Here is a 16,597-nt window from a genome sequence, read left to right as displayed (position 1 = left end):
GAGAGAAAGTGCATTGTTTTCACGTACACGTTTTTCAAACTGCTAAACAATGTATTTTTTATAAAAAAAATATATATATAGGAAAGTTACTTTAAAAAGTTATATTAATCTATTTTTCAAGTTTGAAATAATTAATACTCAACTAATCACACGCCAATAGCTCACCTAATATTACGTATCTTATCAATCTTCTCTTTTCTTCTGCTATCAGACAATCTACTAACCAACAAATCGATACTACTACTGTAGACATTGAACGATGACACATTGGGTAGTTGTGAAGTCTACAATCCCGTTGTGAAGTACTCCAGTTAGAATGGGCCTACGAGCCGTGGGAGAATTTACTATTTACCACCCTCCCAATGTGCATATGCTCAAATGTCACTCTCCCAAATTTTCATTCTCATTAGCACCCAGACCCACATATAAGTCTCCTTCAGGTTCACACGTGTCCACCAGCTCAATGGATGAAAAATGAGGCTAGCATCCTCCCAAAATGCACATGCCCAAAATACCACTCCTAAATTTTCATTTTTATTTGTCACCCGGGCTCACATGTCAGCGTCACTTTTGATTCATTCAACTTGTGGACCCGGGAAGGGAAGGGAGTAAGATTTTTTCCAATCACATTAGACATCCGTTTAGGAGCATTATCTATTCTTCTACTAGATTTTACAATTTGTAAGTGGCGCGGGAGAGACACCAGCAGAGCGGCAAATGAAAAAAAAAAATTACACAGAAGATTTTCTAGAGAGCATCACATAAAGTTGAGACTTGAGAGGAGGAAATCGAGGAGAGAAAAAACAAAGATCGCCACAACGCAAAACCCACTTCCTCCCGCCGATTACGGGGACACGCCGACATGACCGCCGCCGCCGCCGCCGGCGGCGGCGGACGCGGGGACCTCTCCGCCGCGGTGTCTGACGAAGCCAATGCGTGGTCCGTGCGCTTCAAGAATGCTGCCGTCGATGACGGCGGCGACGACGACGACGATGTTGATGATGATGGTGAGGAGGAGGGTGGCGAGGAGGGGAAGGGCCCCGGCGGCGGCGAGACGGAGAAGGACTCGTGCGTCGAGAAGGAGAGGCCTCGTCGTTCCCGTGGTGGTAAGAGGAAGATCATCTCCATTTATTACATTTCGTTTTACTTCAGCCATGATCATCTCCTCTCGAAATCGCAAGTGTAATCGCCTCTCCATTTTTAGAGTTTTTGGAGTTCATGGATGCTTTTTAGATGGGTTAATAGCATAGGGGATTGATCATCCAGCGCATCACTGGGCCTAATCTTTGATAAAAACAATTAGGGTTTTGCCAATTGCTACATTTCAGCAGTTAATTCCAGCCTAATCAACGATCATTCAACAGATTAGGCAGCTTATTTACGTTCTCCACACATTTATTCCACCATATATTCCAATACTCTTGCAATAATTTGATGGAAACGCAATAGCCTTTTTTTAGAAGGGGGGGGGGGGGGTGAAACCCCTAAAATTCCCAAACCCAAAAACGTGGCGAAACTTTTTTTTTTTCCAATCTAGTACTGCCCTGCCATTGATGCTGTTCTCAAATTGCAAGAGCCAATATTTTTTCCCCTATAATTTTCCTAGAATATGTGCTTATTGTAACAAAGATTTAACTGGAAATATGTTCTAATGCAGAGGAGGTTTCTGAAGATGATTATGTTCAGGCTGGAGGAGGGCTGGAAAGAAGGAAAAGGAAAGCAACCGTGACACCTCAGAAGGTGCAGACTTCCAAAGTTGGGATCAAGAACAAAAAGGTTCAAGGTACACATAGAATTTCAATCTTTCATACTAAATTGCATCACCTGTTCTTGTTCACACAGCAATCTGAGATCCTGGAAATGTGTGGCTTCTCTGTGTTCAGCTCAGTATCTGAGTGACTTGGCTAAGGAAGCTGAACGGCTCTCTCAAGAGAATGAGAATCTGAGGTGGGAACTCAAATTCAAGACCAAGGATCTTGAGCATGCAGTGCAAACGGTTGAGTGGAAGAACTAGGAGATCGAGGTCCTGAAAAAGGAGAACAATGAGTTGAAAACTGAGAATGAGAACTACAAGAAGAATGTGAGTTTTCTATTCTCATTTTTATCATTCACCTAGATTATTAAGAATTTTAACTGTTCAAGGAAACTGGCCATATGTACTTCTCTTTTTCTTTTTCTTTTTTTGGAATAGGATATGTACTTCTCTTGGTGTGAAAAAATGAAGTAGCAACTAGCAAGCTACATCTATTTAGTGTACTATCAGCAGCCAACTGCTACTATCTAAAAGGCCTGCTTCCTGTTTTAGTGATTACTTTATTCTATTTTGTGTCATAAGAAACAACAGTTGGATCATTCAGAACAATTTCATAGGGTTCGGTGAAGAAACTAAAACCTAGTAGATGATGAGATTTGCTGGGGAGATTAAAATTAAAACTAATACTACTTTTGATCATGCTCGGTCCTGAATTTCCATAGGATGATCAATAAGTCAGTTTTCATTTTCTACGGGTCAACCGAAGGTGATGAAATTTTACTTGAGTATTGGAATGGGCTGCTCCATTATATCTTGCCAATTGTTTTTCATTGTCTTCTTATTATTTGTGAAATGCTACATATGCTTCGAACAAGCAACCTTGTTTTTTAATCCTCTAATTGACATATCCAAAACTTTGGTATAAATAATTACCATATACTTATAGCCGAAAAACCTTAGAATCCTCATACTATTTTTTTTTTTTTGAAAACATCCTCATACTATTTTGGTTTGTCGATATGTTCAGCAAGACGTTTACCAAGCAGCTATGTCTTTGAACTCACTAGAGCCTTATGTGTGCAGGCAAAGCCACTCAGAGCTTTAAGATTGTGCAGATATTGCAAGGAACGTACGACTTACGACTATCGCAATTGCCCTAAGAGAAAATCCGACATGCAAAATGCAAAATATTTTTTGAGTTTTTACACAAAACAATATATGCCAAATTAATTACAAACCAACCTATAAAAAGAGCAGAGTTGAGTACTTAGCTACCCAACCTACTGAACGATCCATGTCGAGTGACGTCACGATGGCCGACGCCGAGGCCGAGACGCACAATGCCGGCGGCGGCGAGCTCCTCGTCTGGCCGTGGACCGGCATTCTCGCCACGACCACCGACGACGACGACGCTACCGCCGACGCCGCGAGCACGCTAGCCTTCCACGCTCATCAGCACTTCGCCGGCGTCCCAACCACCGCGCTCCAAGAAGCGACGGCCGGCGACGGCCACCACCACCACTTCTTGGTGCTCCACTTCGGCAAGAGCTGGGCCGGGCTCCGGGACGCCATGTCGCTCCCCGGCCGCTTCCCCGGCGCCGGGAGGAGGGAGTGGCGGCGTCGACGGCGAGGTGAGGGCGCCACCGCCGGCGCCGTGTACGGGTGGCTCGCAGGGGAGGATGCCACCTCCGGCGCGGTGTACGGCTGGCCCGCCGGGGAGGACGACCTGCACGACGGCGACGGCTTGGTCGGGAGGTTCCTGAGGGATGCCGGCGGCGCGGCGAGGAGCGCGGAGGACGTCGAGAGGGACGAAGGGAGGGTGGCGGCGAAGCTCGCGGCCATCGCCGGCGAGCACGAGAGGCGGGCCGTGTTCTTGTAGCGCAAGTGCGAGGAGATGGCCGGGGCGGTGCAGAATGCGGAGGCGGGCAACACCTCGCTGCACGACGAGCTCAAAGGTTTGTGAGAAATTTCATGGCGAAATCGTTGATATCTCTGTCCGAATTTGTGAACGGTTTGCACGAAATTCATGTCGAATTCGTCAATATCTTCGTCAGAAATTGATTTGTTCAGAGATTGTTTGGTGTTGATAATAAGCAGAGCTAAGAAAAATCGCTGAAATTATCATCCCGGAGATGAATCGTGATGTCCATGCTCAAATGCTGCATAAAATTCATAAGGTTTCTTCTCTTATCTTCAACACTAGAACAATTATTAGCAAGGTTCATCTGTACCAATTGCGATCATCATTAGACACTTCTTGCCTAAACTTATTTGTATATGTTTATTATTGTAGCAAGACATGGAAGCCATTTATGCAAAATTAAATCAGCTTGAGAAGCAGCTGGAGCAGAGGCAGTCACTAGAGTCCATAATACGGCAGATGAACATGAATTTACAAGCAGGGGGGAGCCTCAGAAAGGAAGATCATGAACACATTTACAGCATCATGATATGTTTGAGAACGATTGTAGATGAAGAAAAAGAAATGCTGGTTGACTCATGTGCTGAAATCATGAAAAGATTGCGGACGAACAGCGATGAACTTAAAGAATATCGACAGGAGTTGATTAAGGTAAACACCCATCCATTGACAAGAAGTTCTCACTGCTCGAACTGGGACTTAGATTGTAGCAAAATAGTACATTTTTCATCCATGAAAATGGCCACAATTCTCAGGGTGTCGAGAACATGACGATCACCACGAGCACGATTATTGGGATAAAAAGGATGGGAGAACTTGATGAGAGGCCATTTCACCTTGCATGCAAGAGGAAGCACAGGGAGGATGATCCTAGGGGCAAAGCTGCAATGCTGATCTCATACTGGCAGGAAGAACTGAAGAATCCATCATGGCATCCGTTTAAGATTATTCAGGTTGATGGAGAAGATAAGGTGACTGGTCAATTTCTCCGCATCCATTTCTGAATTCTGAGGTTGCATTTTCTGAACTTGTAAATCTAAGAATTATTGCCCTCCAATCTGCTGCATTTCTTGACGATTGCAGGGAGTTGTAGATGAAGATGATCAAAAACTGAGGCAGTTATGCAAAGATTACGGTGATAGTGTCTGCAATGCAGTGAAAGCCGCCATGGCTGAGCTCAACGAGTACAATCCTCGTGGACGGCACACCATGAATGAGCTCTGGAACTTCAGGGAGGGCAGGAAGGCGACGACGAAGGAGGTGGTGAAGTACATCTCAGACCAGCTGAAGACGAACAGTTCTCAGTCTGACAATTGACATGAACACTTCACACACAACATACACAACAATAGAAATGTTGGTCTGTCACAAATTCACAGTTGTCTTGTTTGCTCATCTTCTCATGTCAACTCACTGAGCATACATGTTTGCATGATTCATGTCTGACCAGTGGTAGAGAAGCATAAATGAACTGACCTAGATCATAGTTATACATTGGAGAAGCTCAACAGTGGAGAATATATGCGATTACATGGTTTGACATTTACATGGGGCCGCATAGCCATCCTTGACCTTGTGTGTTGGATTGATCTAACTTTATTTGACAACCAGGATATAGTTCTACTTCCTAAACTTGTTAGCCATGGTTGCCCTCCATCCAACAACTCAGTATCTAATATTCTGGATAATAATTATACATGGTATGCAACACACCATCTACTGGAGAGATTCACCAAGCTTCCTTCTCTTGATACAACAGCTTATACCCAAGACAATCTTTGTATCTTCACAAGAAAAGGTTAGAATGCAAGTTGTGCATTGGCATTTCTGAAATCAGAACTAGTGCCGCAAGTTAGCCATCTTCCACAACCGCCCACTGACATTTACATCACATAGTACATACAACAGAATGAAACCATAGAAGCCAAACGTATTGCATTACCAGAGCATCTCATTGTAACCACATTGGCTTCTCTCTCTCTTCCAGAAATGTGCATTGCGTGAGAAGTACTTGTCATCAAAGTACAAACATTCATCGTTAACTGCAAAGGTGAACACACAGGTGTTTAATTGCTTCCGTGCTATTTGGGTTGTTGAGAGTATATGCCTCAGTCTTTCCATTGCTTTCGCATGTCAGATTTAATTGATTTCCAAGCTGCGAAGACTGCAGGAGAAGCTCCCCATTAGTAAGTTTACAATAAGAACATATAGCAAAAGTGAAATATTAATGTAGGCACTACAAAGATGACCATACTGAAAGATAAATAACCTCTGGAAGGGAGCTCTATGGTTATCATTACGGGTTGAGAAAGGTCACAAAATGTTAGCAAAAGTAGCAAAAAGTACTGGGCCATTATACAGTAAAATAGCTTCAGGACATAACCCTAAGTAGAAAGGAAACAGAACTGCAAAATTGTTAACGAAATGATAGGTCAAAACCAATCAAGGCAACCTTTTATAATAAAGTTCAAACGGCTTTCATCTAATTGCAAGATTCTTGTATCCATTTTATATGGATCATTTTTGTTCTGTTAAATAAAATACACCCATAAAGCCTGATAACAAAAAGGGAAATAAATACCAATTAGTGATTGCAAAAATATCAGATTTTGTTGGTGAAGACTGAAGATCACCTTTAGTAAGAAGCATACCCATAGAAAGAACTTACCATGCAATAGTTGTTTGGCGTGTTGCAACTCCACTTTGAAGTAGGTACACAGCTCAGGTAATGGCACCAAGAACAGTGCTCGCTGGCATTGAACCCTTTCAGTACCAATATGAATCCAATGGTGAACCTGCCAAGAGTGAAGTTTAGCAAATGCAGGCATGAGGTTCAAATGCGCGGCTAAATATATTTATCATTGCTCTTTTGCTGATGGAGAAGAAATTTACCCAGAAATCAATATTAATGTAGCAATAACCCAAAGTATGATTTGGTATGTCTTGTACTTGCTTTTAGTTGTACCCATGGGAAGTCCAAGAGGAGAGTTCTTTTGGTTAATGTATCCAAACTGTGGGCGAACTAGAAGAACAAAACCAAGAAAGAACCCCGATGTAAATCCTCCAAGATGAGCAAAGTTGTCAACATGTGGAAGAATCCCAACAGCCAAGTTGATGAGAATGATTATGACTAGAGTTAATAATGCTGCAAACTGGATTATTAAACAAGAATGCAATTAGCAACAAGAAATGCAGTAGGATTTGTGTAAAATAAATGCATAGATCTGAGATCAAACCTTATTCTCATATATTGTCCAATTTGTTATCAGCTCTGACAGCATGGACCCCAGCAATCCAAACAGTGCACCTGAGGCACCAACAGAGATATTTGACACCATAAACAGAGCAGACAGCAAGCTACCACCAACCCCAGAGATGACATATAGCGTGCCAATCCTCACTGCAATAGACAATAATTAAAATCTATGGTCTTAGTTATATGCCAAGTAGCTGTTGAAGAAATTATACAGACTGCAGAAGTAAAACATGTAATATTTGTGAAGAATCACAAGAAGTTCAATGTTAAATTATTTCAATACTTACTGAAACCAAATTCCTTCTCAAGTCTGATTCCAATCAATAGGAGACTCAACATATTAGCAAGTATGTGGACAACACCAGCGTGCAACCAAATGCATGTAATGAGGCGCCAGCCTTCATGGTCATTGGTAACTTTACTGGTTTCTAGTGCCCCCATTTTCAACAGCCTGACGAATTGGTAGATATGTCAGTTGAACTCTCAAATTAGCACCATCTTCAATAAACAGAAATAAAGCTTGAGTATTCACTGAAAATTTTGTCTTATGTATCAACATTATTTATTCCACCCTTGCTAAGGCAAATACAGCTAAATAAAGTATTATACCCAGCAATCTTTCCTCATTAAATTGTTTATTTTAAGAAGGCACAAGATTTACATCCACAACAAAATTAGATGCACAAACAAATAGCGTCAACAGACAACATTGCAACAGTCACTATCTTTATGTAATCTACAAAATTGACTCCCCCAAAAAATCCCCAAGATTGAACCATTCATGGATGAAAAGGCATTCCATTTGATCTAAACCTAAGCTAATAGTGCCAGTTCCAAAGTTTTGATAAGAAACGAAACCCCAATGGCCTACCGAATCACCCATCTCACCAATCAGAAATGAGCGAAATTTCACCCTAACCGCTGCATTGTTCCTCAACCATGAGAATGAGAGACCTGAAGGATCTCAAATTTTATGGGGTGGTGCGTGGATGGCTTACGTTGCGGAGGAGGGCCCGATGAGGGGATTCTCCTTGTACGACTGGAACGCGAACCTCCCGAGCTCCGGCTCCAGCCAGCACCCCTGCGACGCGGCGCCCTCCCCGACGTCACCGCCGATCGCGTCGCCGGTGGCCTGCATATGCGCGGGGCAGTCGTTGATGTACATTGTGACGACGAAGAGCGCGACGTTGACGACGACGAAGAACGGCACGAGGAACGGGAACCAGCGCCGGAACGGCCGGAACTCCGACGGCGGCGGCGGCGGCGGCGGGGGCCGGCTCCGGTGGTGGTGGTGATTGCCGTAGTGCCCTGGACCGTGGCTGCCGTGGCGGCGCGGGGCCTTAGGCCGCTCCTGGCCTCCTCCGCCACCGCCACCGCCGCCGCCGCCCATTTCAATGGGGACCACCGTCGTCTCGCCCCGCCGCGGCATGGCGGCGGCGGCGGCGAGGGGCGGCGACGGCGCCGGCTGCCGGATCCTGCCGGCTCCTCCCCGCGGGAGGAGGAATGCGAGCGCGTCGCGCGATCGATGCTGCCGGATCACGCGGGCTCGGGAGGTTGGTCGGCCACGCGTGCTGCCTTGGCCTCCTCAGAAGAGAGAGAGAGAGGGAGAAAAGTTTGGACTTTGGAAATGGAGAGGTGGAAACGGGGGACAGGAGGGAGACGAACGCCGACCTCTATTTTTAGTTTCTTTTTTCTCTGTCTTTTATTTTCTTTTAGTTTCCTTACAAGCTGGAGTGCTAGTTTTCTTTTGTGTGTTCTTGATGCAAGTGTCTTTTTTTAAAGGAAATTACACGTCACTATATTAGAAAAGAGCAAGGTTTTAAATACACTATGAACAGGCTACGGAGATCATTGCCAGAGTGAAGAAGTGCCTTTACACACCTCTTTCATCATCTCATGAAAAATAAATCATTTAATACTACGAATCTAGATTTTATATATATATATATTGAACGGAGAGAGGAGAATGGATTTTGTTGTTCAGGTTTTCTTTTGTTGTGTCCCTTTCAGGTAATCAGTCGCCTTGTCCTGTGCTCTTTGGCTGTTTCTTTGTTCCATTTGGCAGCAGCAGCAGCTTATTTCGTTCCTGCTGGTTGCAGGCTTCATTTTTTTTTATTTGGCCTGACTTTAATCTGTAATTTTTTTTGGTACTGTAATCTATACACAGGAATGAAAAATACAAGCATCAGCCATTGATCCTTTTTGACGAAGTGAATTCGCAATAACGTCGCTGGCGAAACAGCCAAGCCGTCTCGCGCAATTTACGCCATGGTCGGTGAAGTGCTTTGCTTAGCAACAATTTTACGTTCCAGGCAGCAGCAGCCGTTAGTCCGTTATCTACGTTTCAGATTTACGCCATGTTTCGCTCTACCTATGTTTCAGATTTCGCCTTTTGCCTACCGGCATCGTAATTTATCTTCCACCAGAAAAGATCAGCATATGATCACTTAGGTGAAGTCGTGAAATTCTTCAAAATTCGTACACAAAGGTATACTGACGCCTTATTTTATTTTTTCTAGAAAAAAAAATAATGCCAAAGATATCCGTGTGCCGGCGTATAGCGTTGAAAATATAACGGGGTGTCTGCGTGATCAACAAACCATACAAGATGCAACTCTAGGATGACATTTGACAACCTTTGTAGAGCTGTAGCAGAGGCTATTCAAGGCCTCAAACTGCTTATAGTGAATCCTAGTATCAGCCAACAAGACAACAAAAAGTTATAGTGAATCAGCCAACAAGTCAACAAAGTCTTATAGTAGAACAACACGTATTCAACTCTCTTGGGTGCCGTAAGCACAATTCTGTTGTCGCAATATGTTTATTCCACAGCAAGACTTTCATGTCTTTAGTCTTAGTACAAAGGTCAGGAACTTCAATCAAATAAAAGTTACAGCCCGATCAGATTTTGCTGTAAAGCATGATAAACATGTATACAGTAGAGGCACCATCATTCTTCTTTAAACACAATATATCCATCATGACCAACAATAGTATAAACCTTTGTTATAAATAGTGCCCGAATCACCATGTCTCTCAAGCTCACATATAGCACCCTACCAGAATGGAAAGAGCTTGGATCAACAGTCCAAGATTATCCAAGAAATTATTCAAGGCTAAACCATTCGCTCCCCGATAGAGGTAGGGTACTTGATACTGCTTCCGTGGCCCAATGCAGACACTGCTTTGCAGTGGCGCTGTGGATGCAACCATGCAAGAACTTCGAAGTGCTTCGAAGTGGATATTTTACAAGTACTTGATCATTCCACGCCCTTCAACACTGAGTTTTGACGCCTGAAGGTTTTTCTTCTTTGGTGCTTTCAGCTGCTGCAATTTCTTGTTCATCTGCATGACAGACAAGAATGATTAATTGCGTAACTCACATGGCATGGCAAAACCGTCCAGCAATGTAACATGCTAGCAAAAACAGCAAGTCTTGTAGGCAGGGACAGAACCTTTAGCCGGCGCTGGTCTTGGACAACCTGCTTAGCACGAGCCCTAATTTGTTCGGGATCAATTTTGGACTGCGGGCGAATAACAAAGTCCAAGGGTGATGCTTCTGGCCTAGAAGCATGCTGCCTTGCACCACCTTGCCCAGACTTGCGCCTGGAATTCATAGCACAAAACAAAAAAAATAAGTACATGATGGAGTGAAGATTCAACCTGCACTGAAGGACACATTATCGGACTTACTGAGAGAAGTCAGCATCAAGATCATCGTCCCTGGATTCCATTCCAGAACTACTTGATGAAGGCCTACATCAAAGTGGAAAATAGAACAAATATAGAGAAACTTAAGATTAGATATTGTTTATATAGTAATTCTTATGATGGTTGATGAATAAACGAGAAACAGAGGACTCACTTCTTCATTTGTGGTCGCCTGTAAGGAGCTCTTTCATCATCATATCTCCTCATATCCTCGAATCGTGTGCTCTTGTTGAATATTGGTCGACTCTACATGTTTGTTTTTCTCAGAGTCAGTCTCACAGAGACCAGGAATCTTCAGCATCAATCAACCATACAATTAGAAATTACTAGAAAGAACATGAAATTACCCATTTATCAACAAGTTCCTTGGCCAGCTTTCTATTAGAAGTAGTCTCCTCATCAGATTTTGACAAAAACATAATGACCTATACATGTGACATGGGAAAAGAATTGATGGTCAGTAACTCAGTATTCAGTACGCAGAACATAATATGTGGGGACCATCAAAAGATGCTTATACCTTCCCAAGACCACTTTTTTTAAGCTGCTCCCTTCTATCGTATTGCTCCAAATCAATTGGAAACTGTGTAAATAGATCAAAAACCTTCCATGAGAAAGTAGTCCTGAGGAATGAAAATAAAGCCATATGAACTAAAAGTGTGTGCATATGCTAAAGCTAGTGGGCTTTTATGGTGCAATAAGAACGAAACAAGAGCAAGATAGCCTACATCAGTTAATAATTTCAGAACAGCTGTTCGAATATTCATATTTGGCAAGCTACCATCAGGCAAAGGTTCAAGCCAATTTTTTAGAAGAGTGAGAACTCCATGATCAAGGAATTCCTGCTGGAGATTCTTCCTGCAAAATAGTGATATAGAAGAAAATAGTTATGACTTATGACTAGCTACGAAATAGCAACTTGGACTGGAACCAGAGGCAACAATCTAATGCTACTATCTGCATTCAAAACTTCTTACTTTGAGAGTACATCTATGAGTAGTGGAAGCTTCATAAGTTTATTAATAGCTGGTTTTGATTGCCTATTTAAGTTGGCATCTTCTTCAGCTGCCACTTCAAACTCAGCAATGAATTGTTCCACTATAAGACCAATATCAGCACGAGGTCGATCGTTCTTTTTCTTCTTCTTCCCACCCTTAAAGAGCCGCTCAATTTCATCATCCTCTTCCCCTTCCTCTGCCTATGATAAAGAGAATTAGTTTGCAATGTAGAATGGTAGCCACAAGACAAAAAATAAAGCAGGACAGACAAAATATTATGCAATTCTAGTGTAAACCGACTATTTTGAATTGGAAATCTATGAGACAGCAAGGCATTAGAGCTTCATCAACAAGGATATTATACCCTATGATTCCTGCAGGGTAATTATGCTATGTAAAACTTCTGGAAGATGCAAATATCAGCATGTGTGTAACTAAATACTAGTTGAGAAAGTCCATAACCTTACCTACTATGATATGGGCATTAGTCACTATAATCAATCATTGGTATGTGACATAAATATAAGCAGCCACAGCATATAACTTAGTGTCAAATATTTTTGTCATAGAGCCCATTTCCTTTCTTTTCCTTCTCCATATAATTTTCATGTAAACTTGAAATGCAATAATAACCTGAAAAGCATCTGAGAAGTTAAGGATGTTAGGATGGATACCTGAGGGTAATGCCGAGGTGAGTGGCCATCATTATCGCTGCCATAACGGTCAGCTGGATCAACCCCAGTATCATCAATGAAGTTATCATCATCTAAGGTTCTGACACCTTCTTGGTCATCCTGTTACATGAAAACAAAATGTTAGGAGAGTGTTTTTTTTGTCCAAGGCTAGTAGAATATATTGTCAAACTTGAATTGATATTCCCACACATCATCCAAAGATAAATCTCTGAAACAGAGAGGTAGGCAGGCAAACTCAAATATCATGAAGATTAGCAAAGTATCATCCTAATGATGTTTCCAAGATAATAATTATTCAATTATTCCTAAGTATTACACTCGGAAATAAGGAATCGCAACGATAGATTAAATATTGCATAACATCAACAATTTGAAATTCTGGCAGGAAAATCTAAAAGTTATCATGGTTCTCAAGAGGCAAAATCTGCCTTGAAAAATTAATCCAAGGGCATCTAGATGTTAAGTCACAAGGAGCCTAGTGACTCAATATTAAGCAACAAAACATATTTAACAAATCCGTAAACTGATACTAGAGAGCAAATGTAACCACGAGTACATAAGTTCGGTAAGTGATATCCGCTAGACATCCTAATTGCAAAGCACAGGCTGCAACAAAGACCACTAACAAAATACCTCAAGAATAATCTGGAATCCTTAGGAAAATAACAAGTAGCATGTGAATGAACCAGCAAATGCAACATAAAAGATAACCCAGCAAATATTTAGCAGCCCTTAGGAAAATAACAAGTAGCATGTGAATGAACCAACAGTTGCAACATAAAAGATTACCCAGCAAATATTTAACAGCCCCATCAAGCAGAAAAGCTACATCAATCAGCAGAATGAAGTAAATTTAGGTCTAACAGACGGAATCCTAATTAGTCATTACAACAGTCAGCAGAATCCCAATTATCTAACATACTAACACAATTGCAAGCTAAGATTACGAGCAGCAAACACGCAGCTAATAGTGAGTACTCCGTAACAAACATCTGAAATACATTGGAACAAAGCAAGCATAATAAGATTTAGAAGAACATGATCAATTATTACCTCGGAGTCACCCCCGGCGATGGTATCCCATAGCTCCTGGATCTCCCTCTCCCCTTCATCCTGGTCCCCATGCCCGCCGCCACCACCGCCGCCAAAGCCCTTCCCACCAGAGCCGCCTCTCTTCTCCCTTGCCATCCCCATTCCCCTGCCGCCCTCCCTCTCCCTCCCATCCTCCTTCCTCCTCTTCTTCTCCTTCTTCTCCTTCCCGCCGCCCCTCGCGAGGTCCCTGAGCGCCGACGACCCCTTCCTCTTCTTCGCGGCATCCGCCTCGGGGTCCACATCGTCATCCGCCAACCCCGCCGCCTCCTCGCCCCAGTCATCCAGCCCGTCGCTGGGCATCCCATGGCCGCCGCCGCCTCCACCTCCCCCGCCGCCCTTCTTCAGGAGGCGCTTCCGAGGCTTGGAGGAGGAGCCGGCCCCGTCGTCGCCGTGCACGGGGGTCGGGGAGCGGCCGCGGTTCCAGTCGTCGCCGAGGTCGTCCTCGAGGTCGTCGTAGGGCTGCTGCTGGGGCTCGGGGGAGGGGTCGCGCGTGTCGTAGGGGTCCATGAGCGGCTCGCCGTCCTCGTCGATGTAGCTGCAAGGCGCGGACGGATCGAAGGCGGAATCGAGGTCAGACGGGGAAACCCTAGGGTGGGGAGAGAGAGGGCGGTGGGGAAGGAGGGGGTAGGTACTTACGGGTCATCCATGGCGACGGCGGCGAGATCCGAATCGAAACCCTAGGCGAGCAGGCGAGGAGGGGGAGCTGGTGAACTTGGAGATGACGAGGAAGGAGACGAGTCGTCGAAACGAGGAGATCGATTCGATTCGGAGATGGGGATGGGAAGGGACACGGAGACAGAGGTGATCAGGTGATGGGCCGGGCCCTGAGCCCTCTTGCTGCCTCCTTATTCCGGCCCAAATTATGGTGGGCTGATTGGACTGGAGCATGTAGTTGTGCGTCTTGTGCCACGCTAGAGCTGCTCTTGCTGAGCTAATAAAGGAAAGGATCATAGCTTAATCATATCTTACTATAAAATTGATATCGACTAACTCCTAAAGCTTAACATCATATCATTACACATTAATAATTATTATCTAGAGTATTTTAAATATCATATAAACATGATATATATCATTTACAATTTTGTTCTATTTTTATAACTCAATATGTAAGCAATGTCAAATCATTATCTCCACATCATTTTCACGTTATTTAAACATATACATATATCATTTCTATAATGCATCCATCCACATATCCAACAATAAAGCGCGAGGTATCAACTAGTATATACCTATATGGTTTTATAAACATGAACAACATAATAAGGATGTATGTAACGCAAATCATAAAATCAACCTACAGTACATTATGGAATTATATGGACTTGATAAGTTGTAACGAATTAAGGCATGGGTCCGCTACCCCACCACACGTGTGTCGGTGATGGTCTGTCGCATGCGTATGTTTGTATAGTCCAATGTGCATGACGTAGTTGATACTCTATCCGTTTCAGGTTATAAAACGTTTTGACTTTGGTAAAAATCAAACTACTACAAGTTTGACTAATTTTGTAGAAAAATTTAGTAATATTTTTAACCCAACACTAATATATTATAAAAATTTATTCAACTATAGATTTAATGAAACTATGTTGGTATTGTAAATATCACTACTTTTTTCTATAGAGTTAGTCAAACTTAGAGTGGTTTGACTTTGACCATGTCAAAAAGTCTCGTAACCTAAAACAAAAGGAGTACAATACATGTCTACATAGGAATACATGCATATCTACCATAGCATAAGACTGAATTCGCTAGAATATCATCACTTAAATAGGTTTTGCTGTAATATCATTCTCAACCGAGTACCATTTAACACAATGCCATTTTCATCTTTTTTGTCACTTAGAAAAGATTTTACTCTCTTTTAAAATTTGTTTGTCGGAAATGCCCTTGGACCTAGAATGTGATGATGCTATTCTGGGTTATTTATCTCTCCAATTGTTATTGATTTATTTGCATGTTTTAGATCTGAGTTGTAATTGATGCATTTCTAACATTTTGGATTATCTTCCATGTAATAGATTTACTTCTGACAATTTAAATTACTAATGACTTGCTAAATTATTTAATTTATATGAAAAAAACATCACATTTTATATGCTTCACATGACAAAGTTTTAGCATTGGGGAAAAGAAAACTTTATCAGGTTCAACCTTTTGACCAGGGTATTTCCATTAAAAAACAACTACAAAGACAATAAACTAAGCTTAAAGTGGAAAAAAGGATGAAAATGGTATTGTGTCAGATGGTACTCTGTTGAGACTTGAGAGTGGTATTCTAGTGATTCCCATTTAAACAATTGCATTTCAACTAATCAAATGCTATGTTGTTATGCGATGGTAGATATGTAATTTTCTCGATGGAGAAAGCGCAACTAGCAAGCTCGATCATATCACACTCAAATTATTTAACTCGATCCTATACGCACATGCTTAACCTATAAGTGATCTCGCTCCCAAACAGTAGTACATATTAGTAACATAAAATCGATAGCGTGCATATGTGTATGTAGGCAATTAACTTTATCAGGTACTGGTTGAGCTCCCATCGACGTATAGTCGTCCCGTGCTGATCAAACTCCGATGTGTGCGCCGAGAATAACCAGCTTCTTGTTGCTTTAACAAATCGTGGGCATCGCAGTCGACGACGCAAGTCAGTGCTAGCTCGGTGATGACGTCTTCGAGAAAGAGAAGTTGATGCTTCACTTTAGAGCTTGTCCCCATGAGAAAGGGGTTGGAGGGGATTGAGAGGTCTGGAATTAATCACCTCCAAATTCCTCTCACCCCTTGCGTGGGGATTAAATGAACAGAGTCTTAGGTATTGAGAGGTGTGGAATTAATCACCTCTAAATTCCTCTCAACCCTTTGGACAGGATTAAATGAACAAAGCCTTAGGTAGAGCTTCCTTTGATGAAGCGCTCGATGTGCCAGTAGGCCAAGCACTGCACCTATGGAGATCGACAACACGGTCAGAGCTCCATTGCAATGCAGTCCTCGAACGGAGATGCCACCGTCGGCTCCGGCGCCTCCATGATCCTCATCATTGAATTTGAATCCCATGCAACCAAAAGACACTGCAGCTGCGATGAGGTCTATGGTGGCAATAGTTAGCTATAGCTTCTCTGTCGGATATGTTGGATTGCAGCTGTTAATAAACGTGATCAT

General features: G+C 42.7%; 3 protein-coding genes across 6 annotated transcripts; 1 reads left to right on the top strand and 2 right to left on the bottom strand.

The window, feature by feature from the left end:
- The first annotated feature begins 790 nt into the window (after nucleotides 1–790).
- Nucleotides 791–5,059, top strand: LOC4325208 (factor of DNA methylation 2). 4 transcript variants are annotated; one of them, XM_026022760.2, is made up of 5 exons: nucleotides 3,567–3,708; nucleotides 3,851–3,930; nucleotides 4,047–4,325; nucleotides 4,430–4,645; nucleotides 4,758–5,059. In XM_026022760.2, the coding sequence occupies exons 1-5, from the start codon at nucleotides 3,648–3,650 to the stop codon at nucleotides 4,989–4,991; spliced, it is 870 nt and encodes a 289-aa protein (XP_025878545.1). In that variant the 5' UTR covers nucleotides 3,567–3,647; the 3' UTR covers nucleotides 4,992–5,059. The 4 variants fall into 4 exon arrangements, 2 of the variants coding, with proteins under 2 accessions (XP_066165748.1, XP_025878545.1); XR_001542470.3 differs by lacking the exons at nucleotides 3,567–3,708; nucleotides 3,851–3,930; nucleotides 4,430–4,645; nucleotides 4,758–5,059 and adding exons at nucleotides 791–1,106; nucleotides 1,658–1,783; nucleotides 1,884–2,080 and having other exon boundaries at nucleotides 4,047–4,182; XR_010740829.1 differs by lacking the exons at nucleotides 3,567–3,708; nucleotides 3,851–3,930; nucleotides 4,047–4,325; nucleotides 4,430–4,645; nucleotides 4,758–5,059 and adding exons at nucleotides 791–1,106; nucleotides 1,658–1,783; nucleotides 1,884–2,080; nucleotides 2,837–2,974.
- A 78-nt stretch (nucleotides 5,060–5,137) lies between these two features.
- Nucleotides 5,138–8,580, bottom strand: LOC9266563 (RHOMBOID-like protein 1). The gene is made up of 6 exons (XM_015765921.3): nucleotides 7,929–8,580; nucleotides 7,218–7,381; nucleotides 6,911–7,074; nucleotides 6,567–6,826; nucleotides 6,343–6,469; nucleotides 5,138–5,838 (listed from the first exon to the last, which is right to left on the bottom strand). Exons 1-6 carry the CDS (start codon nucleotides 8,357–8,359, stop codon nucleotides 5,713–5,715), a joined length of 1,272 nt encoding a protein of 423 aa, XP_015621407.1. The 5' UTR covers nucleotides 8,360–8,580; the 3' UTR covers nucleotides 5,138–5,712.
- A 1,133-nt stretch (nucleotides 8,581–9,713) lies between these two features.
- LOC4325206 (protein IWS1 homolog 1) lies at nucleotides 9,714–14,169 on the bottom strand. The gene is made up of 11 exons (XM_015765920.3): nucleotides 14,063–14,169; nucleotides 13,388–13,961; nucleotides 12,314–12,433; nucleotides 11,619–11,839; nucleotides 11,370–11,499; nucleotides 11,162–11,224; nucleotides 10,989–11,066; nucleotides 10,796–10,887; nucleotides 10,624–10,686; nucleotides 10,386–10,536; nucleotides 9,714–10,275 (listed from the first exon to the last, which is right to left on the bottom strand). The coding sequence occupies exons 1-11, from the start codon at nucleotides 14,071–14,073 to the stop codon at nucleotides 10,177–10,179; spliced, it is 1,602 nt and encodes a 533-aa protein (XP_015621406.1). The 5' UTR covers nucleotides 14,074–14,169; the 3' UTR covers nucleotides 9,714–10,176.
- Nucleotides 14,170–16,597: the final 2,428 nt, after the last annotated feature.

The sequence above is a fragment of the Oryza sativa genome, chromosome 1 (assembly GCF_034140825.1).
Source record: "Oryza sativa Japonica Group chromosome 1, ASM3414082v1".
In the NCBI taxonomy this organism is placed as follows: Eukaryota; Viridiplantae; Streptophyta; class Magnoliopsida; order Poales; family Poaceae; genus Oryza; species Oryza sativa.
This window is presented reverse-complemented; position numbering and strand designations above follow the sequence as displayed.